The 17,915-nt window shown below is 45.6% G+C and overlaps 1 protein-coding gene across 3 annotated transcripts in view; it reads left to right on the top strand.

Annotated features, from left to right (window-relative positions):
* The first annotated feature begins 148 nt into the window (after positions 1-148).
* LOC141087516 (uncharacterized) overlaps positions 149-17,915 on the top strand; it is a 51,332-nt gene continuing 33,565 nt past the window's right edge. The window contains exons 1-5 of one of the 3 annotated variants that reach the window (XM_073573066.1): positions 149-305; positions 1,619-1,928; positions 13,552-13,799; positions 14,174-14,293; positions 17,699-17,818. In XM_073573066.1, the coding sequence (XP_073429167.1) occupies positions 1,627-1,928; positions 13,552-13,799; positions 14,174-14,293; positions 17,699-17,818 (790 nt within the window). In that variant the 5' untranslated portion in view covers positions 149-305; positions 1,619-1,626. Of the gene's footprint in view, positions 306-342; positions 489-1,618; positions 1,929-13,551; positions 13,800-14,173; positions 14,294-17,698; positions 17,819-17,915 lie in introns of those variants that run through there. The other 2 variants (XM_073573062.1, XM_073573063.1) reach the window with 2 other exon arrangements.

Genomic DNA, 17,915 nt, shown 5'->3' with positions numbered 1-17,915 from the left:
CCGCTCCGGTACCGAGGACGACCCCGGCATATGCCTTTATGTTCTTAGAGGAAGAAGCTGTGAAGTGTGAGTTCCGCAGAGCTGCAGCTTCCCCTGGAGCATACAGACTGGAGTACGAACGTTTGCGGTAACGGCTCCCCAGTCACACGTCTTACAGGCGCTCACCAGACACCTCAGTGTAGTCGATAAAGGGCCTCACGGGATCACGTGGTGTGTTTACGTGCGTGACGTCAGCGCGCCGCGAGTGTGTGGCGCCGGGAGCCGTGTGACAGTTCAGTCGCTGGCGGGTCCTCTGCCGTGTGCAGGTAAGCTGTGGGCCGGGGCTCCGCCTCCCTCTGGCCGGTGTACGGGTATTGGCAGAGCACCCAAGGCGCCATGTGTGAGGTGCCGCAGTACAGACCCTTCCCACCTGCCCGTCCTCCGCCACCATGCTGATGCCTCAGTGCACACACACATTCTGAAATTCTGGTCTCTTACGTGGCGTTTGTGTATGTATCATACATAACTAGGTATTGCCCCGTCTACGCCGGGCCGTGAGCAGTTATATTGGCACAGTTTATGGAGTGTCTTCAACAAAATGGATATCGCCGACCATAGGGACAATGGCGACGGCCGCCGCGTGAGCACTGCTGTGCTGATGTTGTAGTACAGTTCTTCAATAACATGGCGCAGGAGTCAGCGTGTGTGCATCCTGTGATAAAGCGCTGGGCGCACGGTGACGTGCTGTAGAATGCTGTGATATCGGCGCCATTTTGTTGAAGACACTGTGAATTTGCTTTGTTGTCTTCAATAACATGGCGCTGTAGTGCGGTTTGTGCACCCGCTGACCCCACACTGCGCGTGTGCCGCCCATCCCGGCTCGGGCAGAAGGATGCATCCATCGTTACATATAAGATGTTAGTGGAAGTCTGATCTGGACGCGGACTCTCCGCCATGTCATGGGCTGCAGCCGATCAGTGAGCCTGAGCTGATGACACAACTCCTTGATTGGCTGCAGTGATATCGATGTGACGTCAGCGCTGCAGACACCAGGAGCAGCTGCAGAAACCCATCACTGGACCTGGGAAGGGTGAGGACAGGTGTTTTTTTTTTTTTTTTTTTAAACGCAACTTTGTAAGAAGGGTTTTCCAAAAATCCCCATTTAACTTCTCTGACATGTTGGCTGCAGTTTGCCTCATGACATTATACCGATTACTGAAGGCACAATCAGGTGAGGAATAGAGCCGGAGTGACAGAGGTTTCAGATCTATCCTATCCATTTACATATCAATTCAATCACTGGTTCCTCAGTAGCGGAGAGCGGACCCGCCATGTAAAGGTTTTGCTGCACATATAAATAGTTAGGGGGGATACAGACCAATGCTAAATGAGGCCTGGTCTTTCTAGTGCTAGCGTGAGGCGGCTCCAGCGATACGAGCCGCAGTGACAGCGCTCTGAATATAAGCCGCACTTTTGCCATGTTGACGTTTCTTCCACATAGGGTGCAGGGGCACAGACCTGTTCTCGGTGTGATTGCTGCCACTCGTGTCTCCGTCGTATAGTTTTATCCTGTAAATTGCCTTTTTAGATGCAGAAATGAGAATAACCTCTACTGTAACGTTTGTCTTCTCCTCGTCAGGATCAAAAATGAGCAGCTTTAACTTTGGGACAAGTTCATCTGGCGGCTTCACATTTGGCACTCCGAAAACGACTGCATCGACAGGAGCTGGCGGCTTTTCATTCGGCGGCGCTGCGGCGCCAACTGCACCATCTACAGGCTTTTCTTTCGGCACACCCACGCAAACTCCGGCTTCTACGGTAGCGACGACAAATCAGACCAGCGCTCCCTTTTCTTTCTCCACACCAGCTCCTTCAACTGCGCCAACAGCTGGATTCTCTTTTGGTGTCCAGACACCATCGACTACACCTGCTGGAGGTTTGACCATAGGGTAAGACAAACATTTCTCTATAATTTCATGTAACGTGTTCACATCAGAGTGGAGACCTCATCACTTGAACAATATACAGCAACATTATAGAATTACCTGTGGATTATACACATTTCCCATGACGTCTACTGACATATACTTATGGCAGATGTGGGGCCTCCGGTAGGCCTCCAGCTACCATTATAGCCCCATAGGCATCCCCTTCCCTGTATACGACCATTTAAATGCTCCATACACACCAATGGCATCTGTCGGGTGCAGCAACCTTTCTAGGAAGCAGCATAAACTCCAGCAGTGTTCACCTGGGGCTGATTCTTGGAGAGAGGAAGTGTTTCACAACTTGCTCTTTCTGGTGCTGGACACCCTGGTATAGCCTCTTTTTAGTTGACGTGATAATGAGTCAAAAGTGAATTTGTCAGCACGTGTTTACACATGGAGAGACGCTAGTACCCCCATAAAAATCATATCTTTAAAACCCCGGCCAGAGACTACAGAGAGACCTTAGTCCGGTGCCACTCATGGACAGCTTCACCCCCACACCACTCTTGTTGATTTACTTATTTACAGCATGGTGGCTTAGTAGTTAACACAGTACTATGGCTCAGTAGTTTGCACTGTAGGTTGGCTCAGTGGTTAGCACTGTTGCTTTGCAGCGTGGGGTCCTGGGTTCAAAAGCCACCAAAGAGATCATCTCCAGGAGTTTGTATGTTCTTCCTGTGTTTGCATGGGTTTCCTCCGGGTACTCCGGTTTCCTCCCACACTCCAAAGACATACTAGGGAATCTAGATGGTGAGCCCCAATGGGGACAGGGATGATAATCTCTGTAAAGTGCTGTGAAACTAATGGTGCTATATAAGCGAGTTAAAAAATATTTTACACATGCAGATGTACCAGAATGAATTTTTTTTTTTTTTTAAACTGAAGTGGTGTGGAGACACGGGTCGACTGGCCCCCGATCCTCCAGCCGAAACCGCATGGACCAGGGATCATCCCGCCTAACGCCCGCTCTCTCTTTAAAGTGTACGTAACCCTACTCAGACAGCACAGATTGAGAATATAACAGTGTGGCAATGTTTATTGAACCACAAACAGGCAGATAACACGTAGAACAGTCTCGGCAAAGTTCCCCAAGATGGGGCACATTACAGAATCTCACCCTTCCGCTGACTCACCGGGATAATGGGAGATGTTGCTTCAGATCTTCCAGGGTCGCTACCCCACTTGTGGTACACAGAGAGGAGGAGATGTGTCAAGCTTATAGTTTGGGACCGGGGAACTGCCTGACAACCCGGGGGACAAGCACACTGGGTGGTAGAATATTATACAGCTTCTTACCCTGCAGGGAGAAGCTGAGGCACCACGAGATAGGAAAGCCGGGTCCAGGACCTGCGGGGAGGGCAGAGCGATAGGGAAGCGCTCAGTGCCCGCAGGACCTGCGGTCACGTGATCGCACGTCATAGGGAGAGGCGGGGCTACCGCAGCTCAGACAGCGCTGCCGTAAACAGAAACACAGGAGCGGCTCAGATAACTCTGGCAGACAGTAGTGTAATACACGGGTGGACGGCAAGATGCTGGGGGAATACCCAGCAGATGAGTCAGACGTAGCCAAGGGTCAAACACGGAACGAGCAGTACAGGAGGGGTATACAGGAGGGAGGTCAGACGTAGCCAAGGGTCATAAACAGCACGGGCAAAAGAAGTACCAAATCAGCAATACCAGAGACGTAAACCGTAACCAAAACAGGATCAAATACCAAGCAGACAGACAATGGTTGGCGTGCAGCACGAACAGGACAGGGTCGAGCACACTCAGATAGGAGTATAAGCGACAGGGAACGGCTCTCCCCTGGTGCTATAAGAACCCTCCCCAGATCCACAGAGAGCCTCTCCCTATTAACTCCTCCACCACCTACCCTGAACCCTTACTAAACCATGACAGTACACCCCCTTCAACGGGGGGCCTCCGGACCCCCAGGTCTCCAGATATCGAACGTGGTATGCCCTAACCAGGCAATCCGCATGCATCAATCTGGCTGGTACCCACGACTGATCCTCCGGACCGTACCCCTTCCAATGTTCAAGATATTGCAAGGAACCGCGAACCCATCGGGACTGTACAATGTTTTGCACTTCAAACTCTATATGACCGTCCACCAACACTGGAGTTGGTAGAGAACCATGTTCCTCTACCACCCAGCCTACAGGTTTGAGTAAGGACCTATGGAACACATTGTGCAGTTTCAAGGATGAAGGGAGGAGTAAGCGATATGCCACTGGGTTGATCACCTCTGTTATCACATAAGGGCCAATGAACTTGGGCCCCAACTTGGCGGATGGTAACTTTAAGTTTGTTTCGCGTAGAAAGCCATACCTTGTCCCCACACTGTAGTGTCTGACCCGGATCTCTCTTATTGTCTGCAAAATGTTTATATTTCCCTTGTGCTTTGGAAATGTTCGCACGAACCTTGGCCCATAACTCACTTATCCTGCTGATAGAGTCCTCAGCCCCAGGACAGTTTGAATCCAGGCGTGAGAATTCCCCAAAGTGGGGGTTTAATCCATAATAAAAAAACTGTGACCTACCAGTGGATTGATTTATTAGATTATTGAAGGCGAATTCCGCCAACGGCAAGGCATCGCACCAGTCGTCCTGTAACGTGGAAGTGAAGCATCGGAGGATCTGTTCCAGCGACTGATTGGTACGTTCCGATGGTCCGTTGCTCTCAGGGTGGTAAGCTGAGGAGAAAGACAGAGAGATCCCCAACTTCCTGCAAAAAGCCTGCCAAAACTTAGCTACAAATTGTCCCTCTATCGGAAACAATGTTAGTAGGTACACCATGGAGGCGAACAATATGAGAAGGGAAGTGTGGCGAAAGAACCTCTGCTGACGGTAACTTAGTCATGGGTACAAAATGTGCCAACTTGGAAAACCTATCCACAATTACCCAAATTACCGTATTACCCCGGGATGGAGGAAGGTTAGTGATTAAGTCCAAGGTCTTCTTGGAATTGGTAAGGGTACCAATTCGCCGGCCAGCAATGAGAGCTTTTAGAACGTGCGCAAACCCCACATGCAGTGACATGCTTCTTAATCTCTGCAGGCATTAATGGCCTCCAAAAAACTTTTTATTGCCTCACATGTGGCTGTAATCCCAGGGTGAGCACCCAATTTAGAGTCGTGGAATTCTCGCAGGGGATCAAAACGCAAGTGTTGTAGGACAAACAATTTATCAGCGGGTTTGGACCTTGGAGCTAAAGGTTGAGCCCCCACAATCTCCCGCTCCAGTTCCGATGACAGTTCCGCTATAACCACCCCGGGTTGAAGAATGGATGACGGCGGATCTAGGGCAGACAATGGTTCAAAACTGCGTGATAATGCATCTGCTTTCACATTTTTAGACCCTGGCTGAAACGTAATAGAGAATTGAAATCTGGAGAAAAAAAGTGACCAACGGGCCTGTCTGGGAGTTAATCTCTTAGCAGTTTTGATGTATTCTAGATTTTTGTTATCCATGATGACCGTAATCGGATGTTCTGCCCCCTCCAAAAAATGTCTCCATTCTTCAAACGCCAGTTTAATTGCCAGAAGCTCTCTATTTCCAACATTGTAGTTTCTCTCTGCTGGAGAAAACTTTTTGGAAAAATAAGCACAAGGTCTAAGGTTAGTCAGAGAAGCTGGCCCCTGAGACAATACGGCTCCCACCCCCACCTCAGAGGCATCGACCTCCACAATGAATGGCAAGGATGGGTCAGGTTGCACTAGTATTGGAGCAGACATAAAACAATTCTTCAACACCAAAAAGGATTGTTTCGTCGGGAGAGACCAATTTTTGATATCAAAATGTGAGATCAGTGAGAGGTTTCACAATCTGTGAAAAGCCCTTGATGAATCTACGATAATAGTTCGCGAATCCCAAGAAGCTCTGGAGTCCTTTCAGGTCCTGAGGCTGGACCCACTCCACAATGGCTTGCACCTTCTTGGGATCCATCCGAAACCCCTGTGGCGAGATTATGAGCCCCAAAAATGTTAGTTCCTGGATGAAAAATGTACATTTTTCGGGTTTAACAAATAGCTGATTCTCCCTGAGTCTTTGAAGTACGGTTTTTACATGCAACAAATGAGACTCTTTGTCAGTTGAGTAAATCAGAATATCATCTAAGTAAATGACAACAAAGCGGCCGATGAGGTCCGCGAACACCACATTAATGAAGTTTTGAAAGACCGCTGGTGCATTAGTGAGGCCAAATGGCATCACTAAGTTTTCAAACAACCCCTCACGTCAGAAAAGCAGTCTTCCATTCATCCCCTTCTTTAATTCTTATCAAATTATAAGCCCCCCTAAGGTCCAATTTGGAGAACCATTTTGCCCCCGAGAGTTGGTTACACAAATCTGGAATCAGAGGTAAGGGATATGTGTTCCTGACAGTAATTTTGTTCAGTTCTTGGAAGTCGAGGCAGGGACGCAGGCCACCATCTTTCTTTTTAACAAAGAAAAATCCCGCAGCTACCGGGGAAACTGAAGGTCTTATGTGTCCTTTACGGAGACTTTCAGTTATGTATTCCTTCATCGCCAGGCGCTCAGGCCCTGACAAATTAAATAAACGGGCTTTAGGCAATTTGGCCCCAGGGATTAAGTCAATAGTGCAGTCAAATGGCCTATGTGGGGGTAGTGCCTCAGCCTTGCTTTCGGAGAACACGTCCTCAAAGTCCTTAAGGTACTCCGGAATACCCTCCAGACCAACAGAAGACTCATAGACAGATGTAGCGGGTGTAACTGTGTAACACAGAACACAGGTTTATAGGAACAGCCAATACATTTAGGGCCCCACTTAACAATTTCTCTTTTCTCCCAATCAATAACTGGGTTGTGCCGTTGAAGCCACGGCATGCCCAATACCAGCCCTTCGGGCAGATTGTCCATGACATAACATTTCATCTCAACATATGAGGAACCAACATGCAAAACAAAACTGTTAGTAACGTAACGAATCCCCGAACGGGTGAGAGGGGAAGAGTCAATAGCCACGATTTTCAGAGGGGTCTCCAACCTGACTGTCCCTATCTTGACCCTGGAGATGGTAATGGAACTGACCAGGTTAAGTGATGAACCACAGTCCACCAAGGCTGTAGAAACACAATGACAGTTGTCTACTACCAGTTCGACTTTAAGCAGAAATTTAGGGCATGAGGAAAAAAGTACCTGGAGGTCTGGGCAGCCTCCTCGGTCACTACCCAGTCCTAGTAGTTTCCCGTCGGCTTGGAAGATGCTGGACATGATGGACAGTCTCTCCTCCAGTGTCCTGATTCCCCACAGTAGAAGCAGAGTTGCTTTACTCGGCAGCGCTTCCTCTCTTTCTCTCTGATCGAGGTGGCGCCAACTTCCATGGGCACTGGACTAGCTTCCACCTCCTTGCTGCCAGAGAACAAGGACGTTTCAGAATGCATAACCCCTCTGGCTCTCAGCCGGCGATCCATCTGCACGGCTTGAGTCATGGCATCCTCCAGAGTGTCAGGGGGTGGATGCAGGGCCAACGTATCCTAAAGGCGTTCTGACAAGCCTTGATGAAATAGTCCCCGGAGAGCGGCATCATCCCAGGAGACTTTTGATGACCATCGTCGGAACTCGGAGCAGAACCATTCCGCTGAGTGCCGACCCTGACGTGTGCTCATAACCATGTCTTCAGCCAAGCGAACCCTGTCTGGTTCGTCATAAATGCGGCCCAAGGCCTCAAAAAACGCTTCCACAGTCATACGTTCTGGGGCAGTGGGGGCTAGGGAGAATGCCCAGGCTTGTGGAGCACCCCGAAGTAGGGAAATAATCACCCCCACCCTCTGAAATTCTCCCCCAGAAGAACGGGGTCTCAGGGAAAAGAACAGTTTGCATCCTTCCCTGAATGCCCTGTACTCCTTTTTGTCTCCAGATAAAGAGTCCGGCAGCTTAACCGGAGACTCCGGGGAAGAAAGTGACACGTCCCTAGTCTCGGGACCGAGAGCCCCCTGAACAGTATTTACCAGCTGTTGTTGGGTATGGGCCATAGAGCGCTGCTCCACATTTAATTTCTGGAACATCTGCGATAACTGTTTCACCTGGTCAGTTAGTGCTTATATACACACACACACACACACACACACACACACACACACACACACACACACACACACACACACACCCTTCAGGGGCAGGGGGGTGGAACGGTAAGGGTCACTTATAATGTCAGGCTTATAGTTTGGGACCGGGGAACTGCCTGACAACCTGGGGGACAAGCACACTGGGCGGTAGAATATTATACAGCTTCTTACCCTGCAGGGAGAAGCTGAGGCACCACATGGAGATAGGAAAGCCGGGTCCAGGATCAAATACCAAGCAGACAGACAATGGTTGGCGTGCAGCAAGAACAGGACAGGGTCGGGCACACTCCTCCACCACCTACCCTGAACCCTTACTAAACCATGACAAGATGACAGTCCATACAAGGCCAGTTGATCCGAGGTTCACAACCTAGATTCCTCTTCCAGGTCGGATACTCCACCTGTGGCACACACATAGAGAGGAGGTAACGACAAGTGTAGGAAGATGACAGTACATTGAGTCTCTCCCCCAGAAGAAGGCAAGTGCCAAAACGTGCATAGGGGACCCGGTCACACACTTATGCTTGGGTAATTATTTCTTTCAATAACCTCATCTGCCTCCATCTACACTTGCACTTTACTTTATCTATTTTCTTGGTACATGTATGGACTAGGAGCTGCATCTTATCCTCCGGCTTTCTGGTGCTATTTACTATTTATTTCTCTAAACTAACATACTGGCACATTTAAGCTGATTTATCCTTTTCATTGTCCTTTGTGCTGAATGTAGTTTTGGAGGTTTCATTGTGATCCATTGCATCCCATGCAAACTATGTGTTTTGTACCACTGCATTGTTTCAGCTGGTCAATCTATATATTTTTTGCTATCCAATAAACTTTTGGATTTTATCTTTACCTATGGTCTCGTTTGCACAATTCCTTTTGTATATGATCCATATCTGCATTTTTTGTGCTTGACCCCTTGTCTTTTATTATTCTACTTGAATACACCTGAGGTTGCCTTTAGTGTGCAATCTAGGTTTAAACACACCATCCTTTGCAGAATGCCGAATGAAAATGATGATGTCGCTGGCAGAGGTAACATCATCCTGCTGTAACGGATGAGTGATGTGCAAAATATCCCATAATGCCTCGACTTCCTCCAAACTGATGAGCTTGTTGGAGATCAATGAGGCCAGTTGTGATCTGATCTTCAACCCCAATTATTCAATCCTTACCAAAAAGGACGTAAATAGAAAAACTAGGTAGTTACATGTGCAGAAAGCAAAATGTCACAGCAGGCTGTAGTATAGGGCCAGCGTATCGTTGTCAAATTGGGCTAGTAAAACAGGCGTGGGAAAAACAGACATGCACAGATAAATGTCTGAATCTTAAAGTAAAACTTAAAATGTAACTTCCTTCCCAAAAATGGCATATGCAATGCTATGTAGGTACACGACCAAAAAGCCAACACCCGCAAAAGGGTATTGGATGTAAAATGAGCAAAAAATTGCTTGCACCTTGCACACTATGTGAGACAGGCAGTGCAAGTTAAAGGTAATCTGTCATCAGGTTTTTGCTATTTAACCCCTTAATGTCCAATGACGGACACAGTCCGTCATCAGACATTTCCCCTGCTTTGATGAGGGCTCTGGCGCTGAGCCCGCATCAAAGCCGGGACATGTCAGCTGTTATGAACAGCTGACATGTGCCCACAATAGGTGCGAGCGGAATCGCCGTCCGCCCGCGCCTATTAACTAGTTAGATGCCGCTGTCAAAGCTGACAGCGTGCATTTAAATAGCATTTCCGGCCGCCGGGCTGGAAATGACGTCACCGCCGACCCCCGTCACGTGATCGGGGGTCGGCGTCATGTTGCCTGGACAACCAGAGGTCTCTATGAGACATCTATGGTTGTTCCAGGCATATGGCTTTCAGCGCCACCCGGTGGTTGGCGCTGAAAGCACAGCAGTAAATCTGCCACATATGGGCGATCTGCTCATCGCCCATATGTAGCAGAGCCGATCGGGTTGCGCAAGCTTCTAGCCTCCTATGGAGGCTATTGAAGCATGCCAAAAGTAAAAAAAAAAAAAAAAAAAAAAAAAAAAACCTAAAAGTTCAGATCGCCCCAATCAAAATAAAACAGTAAAAAAAAAATCCCACATACACATATTAGGTATCGCCGCGTTCAGAATCGCCCGATCTATCAATAAAAAAAAAGCATTAACCCGATCGCTAAACGGCGTAGCGAGAAAAAAATTAAAAACGCCAGAATTACGTTTTTTTGGTCACCAAGACATTGCATTAAAATGCAATAACGGGCGATAAAAAGAACGTATCTGCACAAAAGTGGTATCATTAAAAACGTCAGTCCGGCACGGAAAAAATAAGCCCTCACCCGACCCCAGATCATGAAAAATGGAGACGCTACGGGTCTCGGAAAATTGCGCACATTTTTTTTTTTTTTTTAGCAAACTTTGGAATTTTTTTTCACCACTTAGATAAAAGAGGACATAGACATTTTTGGTGTCTATGAACTCGTAATGACCTGGAGAATCATAATGGCAGGTGAGATTTAGCATCTAGTGAACCTAACAAAAAAGCCAAGCAAAAAACAAGTGTGGGATTGCACTTTTTTTGCAATTTCACCGCACTTGGAATTTTTTTCCCGTTTTCGAGTACACGATATGGTAAAACCAATGATGTCATTTAAAAGTACAACTCGTCCCGCAAAAAATAAGCCCTCACATGGCCATATAAACGGAACAATAAAAAAGTTATGGCTCTGGAAAGAAGGGGAGGGAAAAATGAAAATGTAAAACCAAAAATACCCCTGGTCATTAAGGGGTTAATGTGAGAGCAGAGAGTCTGATTCCAGGGATGTCACTTATTACTGTATCTTGTAGTTTCAATATAGTGTTTTATAAGCAGAAGATTATCATTGCCAGACTAGGTCTCTCGTTCATGCAGTCAAGCTAATCCGTCTAACCCCACCACTGATTGGCAGCTTGCTGCCAGTGTACACAGGAAGCTGCCAATCAGGGGTGATTCCAACAATGTCACTTACTGAGCTGCTTAGTGTCATTTTGATCATCTGCTGTTAAAACTTATTTTATCACTAGAGGACTAGTAAACCTGCTGCCATGTAGTTATCCATATTCATGAGCTATGCAGAACACCTCCCACACCACCAACAGCTTTATGCCTATGCACTGTGTATACAGAAGGCAGCCAGTCAGTGAGGTGGGTGGGGTTATATCGGGCTCAGCATTTAGAGTAGTGCTAGATCTGCAGCAGAGAAAATAGTGATTTTATCAAAACTACAGCAAGCAGCCCAGTAAGTGACACATAGCTCGAAGCGGGGTCTCTGCCCCTACATCATGCTGCCCTCAGACAGAATAGCAAAAACATGGTGACTGATTCCCTTTAATTTCTTTAAGGCACTTTGATGTGAAAATGGTGACTAATCATTGGCAGATTTTTTCCCCTGGTTGGTGTTTGTTACAGCAACATGACACATGGCATACAGTGGGTACAGAAAGTATTCGGACCCCTTTAAATTTTTCACTGTTTGTTTCATTGCAGCCATTTGGTAAATTCAAAAAAAATCATTTTGTTTCTCACTAATGTGCACACTGCACCTCATCTTGAATGAAAAAAAAACAAATGTAGAATTTTTTTGCAAATTTATTAAAAAAGAAAAACTGAAATATCACATGGTCATAAGTATTCAGACCCTTTGCTCAGTATTGAGTAGAAGCACCCTTTTGAGCTAGTACAGTGAGGAGTCTTCTTGGGAATGATGCAACAAGTTTTTCACACCTGGATTTGGGGACCCTCTGCCATTCTTCCTTGCAGATCCTCTCCAATTCCGTCAGGTTGGATGGTGAGCATTGGTGGACAGCCATTTTCGGGTCTCTCCAGAGATGCTTAGTTGGGTTTAGGTCAGGGCTATGGCTGGGCCAGTCAAGAATGGTCACAGAGTTGTTCTGAAGCCACTCCTTTGTTATTTTAGCTGTGTGCTTTGGGTCATTGTCTTTCTGGAAGAGGTTTTCATCCAGGATATCTCTGTACTTGGCCGCATTCATGCTTCCTTCAATTGCAACCAGTCGTCCTGTCCCTGCAGCTGAAAAACACCCCCATAGCATGATGCTTCCACCACCATGTTTCACTGTTGGGTTTGTATTGAGCAGATGATGAGCAGTGCCTGGTTTTCTCACACATACCGCTTAGAATTATCACCCAAAAGTTCTATCTTCATCTCATAAGACCGGAGAATCTTATTTCTCAGTCTGGGAGTCCTTCATGTGTTTTTTCGCAAACTATGTGGGCCTTCATATGTCTGCAACTGACGAGAGGCTTCCGTCGGACCACTCTGCCATAAAGGCTCGATTGGTGGAGGGCTGCAGTGATAGTTGACTTTGTGGCACTTTCTCCCATCTCTCTACTGCATCTGTGGAGCTCAGCTACAGTGATCTTGGGGTTCTTTACCTCTCTGACCAAGGCTCTTCTCCCACGATTGCTCAGTTTGGCTGGATGGCCAGGTCTAGGAAGACTTCTGGTGGTCCCAAACATCTTCTATTTAAGGATTATGGAGGCCACTGTGCTCTTAGGAACCTTGAGTACTGCCGAAATTCTATTGTAACCTTGGCCAGATGTGTGCCTTGCCACAATTGTCTCTGAGCTCCTTGGCCAGTTCCTTTGACCTAAAGATTCTCATTTGGTCTGACATGCACTGTGAGCTCTTATATAGACAGGTGTGTGCGTTTACAAATCAAGTCGTATCAGTTTAACAAAACACAGCTGAACTCCAATGAAGGAATAGAACCATCTCAAGGAGGAACACAAGGAAATGGACAGCATGTGACTTAAATATGAGTGTCTGAGCAAAGGGTCTGAATACTTATGACCATGTGATATTTCAGGTTTTTTTTTCTAATGAATTTGCAAAATTTCTACATTTCTGGGTTTTTTTTCAGTCAAGTTTTTGTGCAGAGTGTACATTAATGAGAACAAAATGAGCTTTTTTGAATTTACCAAATGGCTGCAATGAAATAAAGTGAAACATTTAAAGGGGTTTGAATACTTTCCATACCCACTGTAAGTGACAGACTGTATTCTGTGGCCGGTACGATTAATAAGATGCCTATTTCATATAGTTTTACTACGTTTACACAATAAAAATACTTTGCAGCAAGCAAATATTTTTGTGCATCTTTCTGGTTTTCTGTTTAAGGAGCTGTGGGTGGACTTATTTTTTTTCCGAGGCCGAGTTGCTGTATTTATTGGTACTGATTTGGGTATCGGTGTAAATAAGATACCAAATTGCTATTATTTATTTACACTGTTACTTTTTTATATATATAAAATTTAATTTAAATGATAAAAACAATATACCAGTGCTGTGAAATTGAGATGTATTCGGTGCGTGTTCACACTATAAATGCACTTGTTGGCTAATTTACATGTGACACCGTTTTTATAGTTTTTCTACGACTTGTACCGTCAAGATGATATAATTGTACTTGTTAATAAACCACTTGTCTTTTATTTCAGAAACCCTGCACCTAAGCTGGGGCTGGGAGGAGCGACGCAGGGAGTAGCCGGAGCACCGGCCAGCGGGACCACTCAGACATCTGGCTTCACTTTTGGGACTGCAATTCCTCAACCCGTCCCAGCAGCTCCCAGTGCTGGCGGTGGCGGCGGCTTCAGTTTCACTGGTGCTGTGTCGACAACTGGACCTTCTGTTACAGCAACAGCACCGGCTCCTACCCTTGCAGCCAGCAATGCAGTGCAGACCCCAGGTATGGCCCAAATGGGGTCTTTATTTGTTACGGTTGCCCAAAAGTTTTCTCAAACACCAATCCTATTACTGGGAGTCAGCAGGACAATTCCCGCTGGATGTAATATGCTGTCGGCCCTTTTGGGTGGTTTTATATTGAGCTCCATCAAAGTGCTAAGCAATGAAAGCATTCACAGGAACTTTCCAACCTTGAGCAGGAAACAAAGGGAAGCAATGGTTAATGCAAGTGTTGGGAAGTGTTATGAGCTTTTGGCTTTTATAGAAGAGAACTGATTTTATTTCCTATTGCATATACTGTATATTGGTAGCAGATAGTTTGTCCCCTGTTCTGAGTCACGGCATTCTCTCTCTCGCTCTCTCTCCTCTGTCATTTAGCTTTTTGTATGGGAACGTCTGTTGCATCAAATATCTCAACTCCTGCTACTGCCCCAACGCAGACTGCTCCAGTGCAGCCAGTTCCAAACCTGTTTGTAAAGCCGTCCGAACCCGCACAAGGTTAGTTATGTTATTAATATGGGGACCACCTGTACGTTTACTTGGGAAGCCGAAAACCTCTATTGCTTCTGCAAAAAACTGCAATTTGTCCCCAAAAAATGTCAAGACTGCAGTAATCCATCTGTCAGGTTTTACATTCGTGTGAAACGGTGCATTTTTCTCATGTTGCATCCATTTTGCATTTGTGTTGCATCCATTATTATTATTTATTTATTTTTTTAAATATCCCCCCCCCCCCAGTAACGTTTAATATATCTAGTCACTTGCCAACATCCGCTGAACGTGTACAGCACAAGTCGGTAGCGGGAGTATGGGTGGGCCGTACCCAGCAGGTAATGGCAGTTTTTTACAGCCAGGGACTGCCACGAAAAGCCACTGGTGGAGCTGAGCGCCGTCCACGACTGTTAACTTATTAAATGCCATTGTCAAACTGTGACCGTCATTAACCGCGCATTGTCCTCATTCTCTGCAACCTCTGACACGTCCGTGACAGGACCACTGGTCGCCGATGGGTTGCTATGAGAGTCAAGGGTCTTCTTAAGACCTCCATGCTTTTCATTGTAGAGCTCCCTTGAAACCAGAGCTGTGACCTGTGGTTTTTACTATATTCAGTAATACTGTGATATAGTATCAGACGATCGCCTTCAAGGGACTAATAAATACAGTAAAAACTGAAAAAAGTTTTAAAAAACCCATTCAACTCGCCTCCATTTCCACATGTTAAAAATAAAGACCATTAAAAAAATGCATATGTGGCATCGCCGTATTCAGAAGAATCTGCTATATCAAAAATTAATTAACTCAACTAGTAAACAGAAAAAAAATTACAAACATCAAAATTCCAGGCTTTTTTGGTCTATGTAATATCACAACAATGCTGTAAGAAGTGATCAAAATGTCACATCTATCCCAAAATAGTATCCATAAAAATGTCATTGCGCCCTGCAAAAAAATAAGCTGTCACTTGTGCTCTATTGACCTAAAAGTAAAAGCGGTGAATCTCAGAAAATGGGAAGAATCTCAAAAAAGGGTTGTTTTTTTAAATTTTTGATTACTTATTATTTGGGTGGTGGAAAAAAAAAAATTAAAAATGTGGACAAGTTTGGTATCGGCGTAATTGTACTGCTAAGGATAATTCTATTGCCAGGGTCATTTTTACCACACAATGGATGCCGTATAAACCATTCCCAATAAAGTCGGAAATCTGTTTTTTTTACAATTTTATCACATTTGGAATTTTTTCCCTGTTTTCCAGTACACTATGGGGTAAAGTGAATACTGTCATTTAAAAGTTCAACTTGCCCCACAAAAAGCAAGCCTCATATGGCTATATGGAAAAAGTTATGGCTCTGGGAAAAGAGGAGGAAAAAATTAAAATTGGCCATATCGGGAAGGGGTTAAAAATGACTGAAATACAAATGAAACAATGACGTTTCATATATCTCTGATTTGACCTGTTTACAGCTCCCCATTAGGTTTAGGAGACTCTGATCCACACAGCAGAGGCCACGATCTTTACAGCTATATGTCAATAAGTGGGAGAATCTGTGTTCGTGTGGGGTCCGTTATCGGATGACTCGCCCATGGCTGGGTATATGCATCCTCGCCCTTACTCCAGATGTCCAGCACCATGTTGTTTCTCCAGGCATCTCTTGTAGACATCAGTCGTATCCATCGTGTAGGAGCGCAGCATATCTGTAGTGTAGGAGCACATATGGAAGGCCTGCAGTGTTCTGCATTATCGCCCAGTGGGGGAGGATGGGAATGCCTATTATCCAGATACACAGATTTTAGCTAGAAGTGAAGGTCTGCTGTAACACAGCAAACACTGTACACTCCATTTCAGGTATTACGGATGGCTATAATTCACAGAACAGCAATGAGTCAATCAGTCACGGGGACTTGAACATAGTATTAGAGCATGCCGAAGACACTATTAGCACTCGCGCATGCTCAGATAACACCTTATCCGAGCACATTTGGAATTGTGGATGAAATGCAGCTGTGAAGGAAGGTTATATCAGTTGATAAAAAAAAAATACACCATTGCAAATGTAAAAACAGCAGAGGGGGAGAGATGAATAGGTGGGGCATTGAGTTGATCGGGCAATGTTTTCTTTGCACATTGGTAGGGAAGGTAGTTGGTCTGGCGATGTTTACTTTGCACATTGGTAGGGAAGGGAGTTGGTCGGGTGATGTTTACTTTGCACATTAGTAGGGAAGGGAGCTGGTCTGGTGATGTTTACTTTGCACATTGGTAGGGAAGGGAGTTGGTCGGGTGATGTTTACTTTGCACATTAGTAGGGAAGGGAGCTGGTCGAGCGATGTCTACTTTTATTCTTATCACAATTTAATTAAACTATCCTTGTACTAACATCCATGCTCCTGTGAGGATAGAAAGACATTGTGGTTTAAAAGGGTTTTCCACTACTTGGACAACCCCTTCTTATTCCTCATATTTGGCCCCATTAAAATACTATACTCCCCATTCCGGCACTACTCAGCAATGTCGACACTCACGTTCCTGAGGCTCACGTGAACCCTGCGAAGAAGGAAGTGGAAGGAAGAGGAAATGAGAGCAGCTGCAGCCCTGACTTCCTGTTGATGATCAATGCGCCTAAAGGCAGGGATGGCGATGTGAGTGTCGGCACTGAAGGGGAGTATATGGCAGTTCTTGGACAACCCCTTTAAACTTGGGAAAATCACAAAAATAAATGGATTTCACATCTTGCTCTTCACTAAAAACGCTGCAAAATCAGATGCCAATGTTTTTTGCTGCATATTTGCATTTGTTTTCTATGGGTGAAAAAAAACGCTGCAAAAGCACTGAAATAGTTGACAATTTACAGTTTTCAATTCAGTCAGGAAACTAAAAACAAGCGCATGCATGAGATTTCTGAAATCTCATAGCTTTTGCTGGTTCTGTAAAATGCAGCTTTTCATTTGCATATAATGAAACTGAGTAAACAAACATGTGAACATAGCCTTAAAATCTATGTTCATGGATCAGATATCCGAAGCAAGCATTCCTAGTAGTGATGGTTAATTGTGCACTGTAAACAGACTGACGATCACCTGGAACCAGCAAAACGCTTGTCTACTGGTCGTCACAATGATCCTGGTTTTTCGGTTGCGCGTTATCCTGTTTACACCGGACAGCGTGACTGCAGCCTATGTGCACTGATGGATTTATTACTGATGGATCGGTACATGTCTGCCTTGCTAGCTGGTTACTAAATGACTGCTGGCTTCAAATGTACCAACAATTGGCACAATGTATCCACCTTGTAGACAATCCTCCTGCATTCTCGTCCTTCTTGGTGTCATTTTCTGAAGTGTGTATATTTGCAGAAAGAATTTACAGTAAATTGACTGCAGGTTATTTCTTTTTCACCATTTCCGTAGTAGCAGCAGTTTTAGGGACTACAACGTCATCTGCACCCCCCAGCACACTGACACTTGGCTCCAGTCTTACCACGTCAGCGGCATCTCTCTTCTCAATAACAACCACGACGCCAGCTGCAGGTATGACTGTTTTATTAATGTGGACATGTCTGCATAAACAACAGCATTGGCCACTGTCCCAAATGTGCATCACAGAGGCAAAAACATTACCTTCTGG

Source organism: Dendrobates tinctorius, unplaced genomic scaffold, assembly GCF_039654945.1.
Source record: "Dendrobates tinctorius isolate UK_male_01 unplaced genomic scaffold, ASM3965494v1 ptg000034l, whole genome shotgun sequence".
NCBI classification, from domain to species: domain Eukaryota; kingdom Metazoa; phylum Chordata; class Amphibia; order Anura; family Dendrobatidae; genus Dendrobates; species Dendrobates tinctorius.
This window is presented reverse-complemented; position numbering and strand designations above follow the sequence as displayed.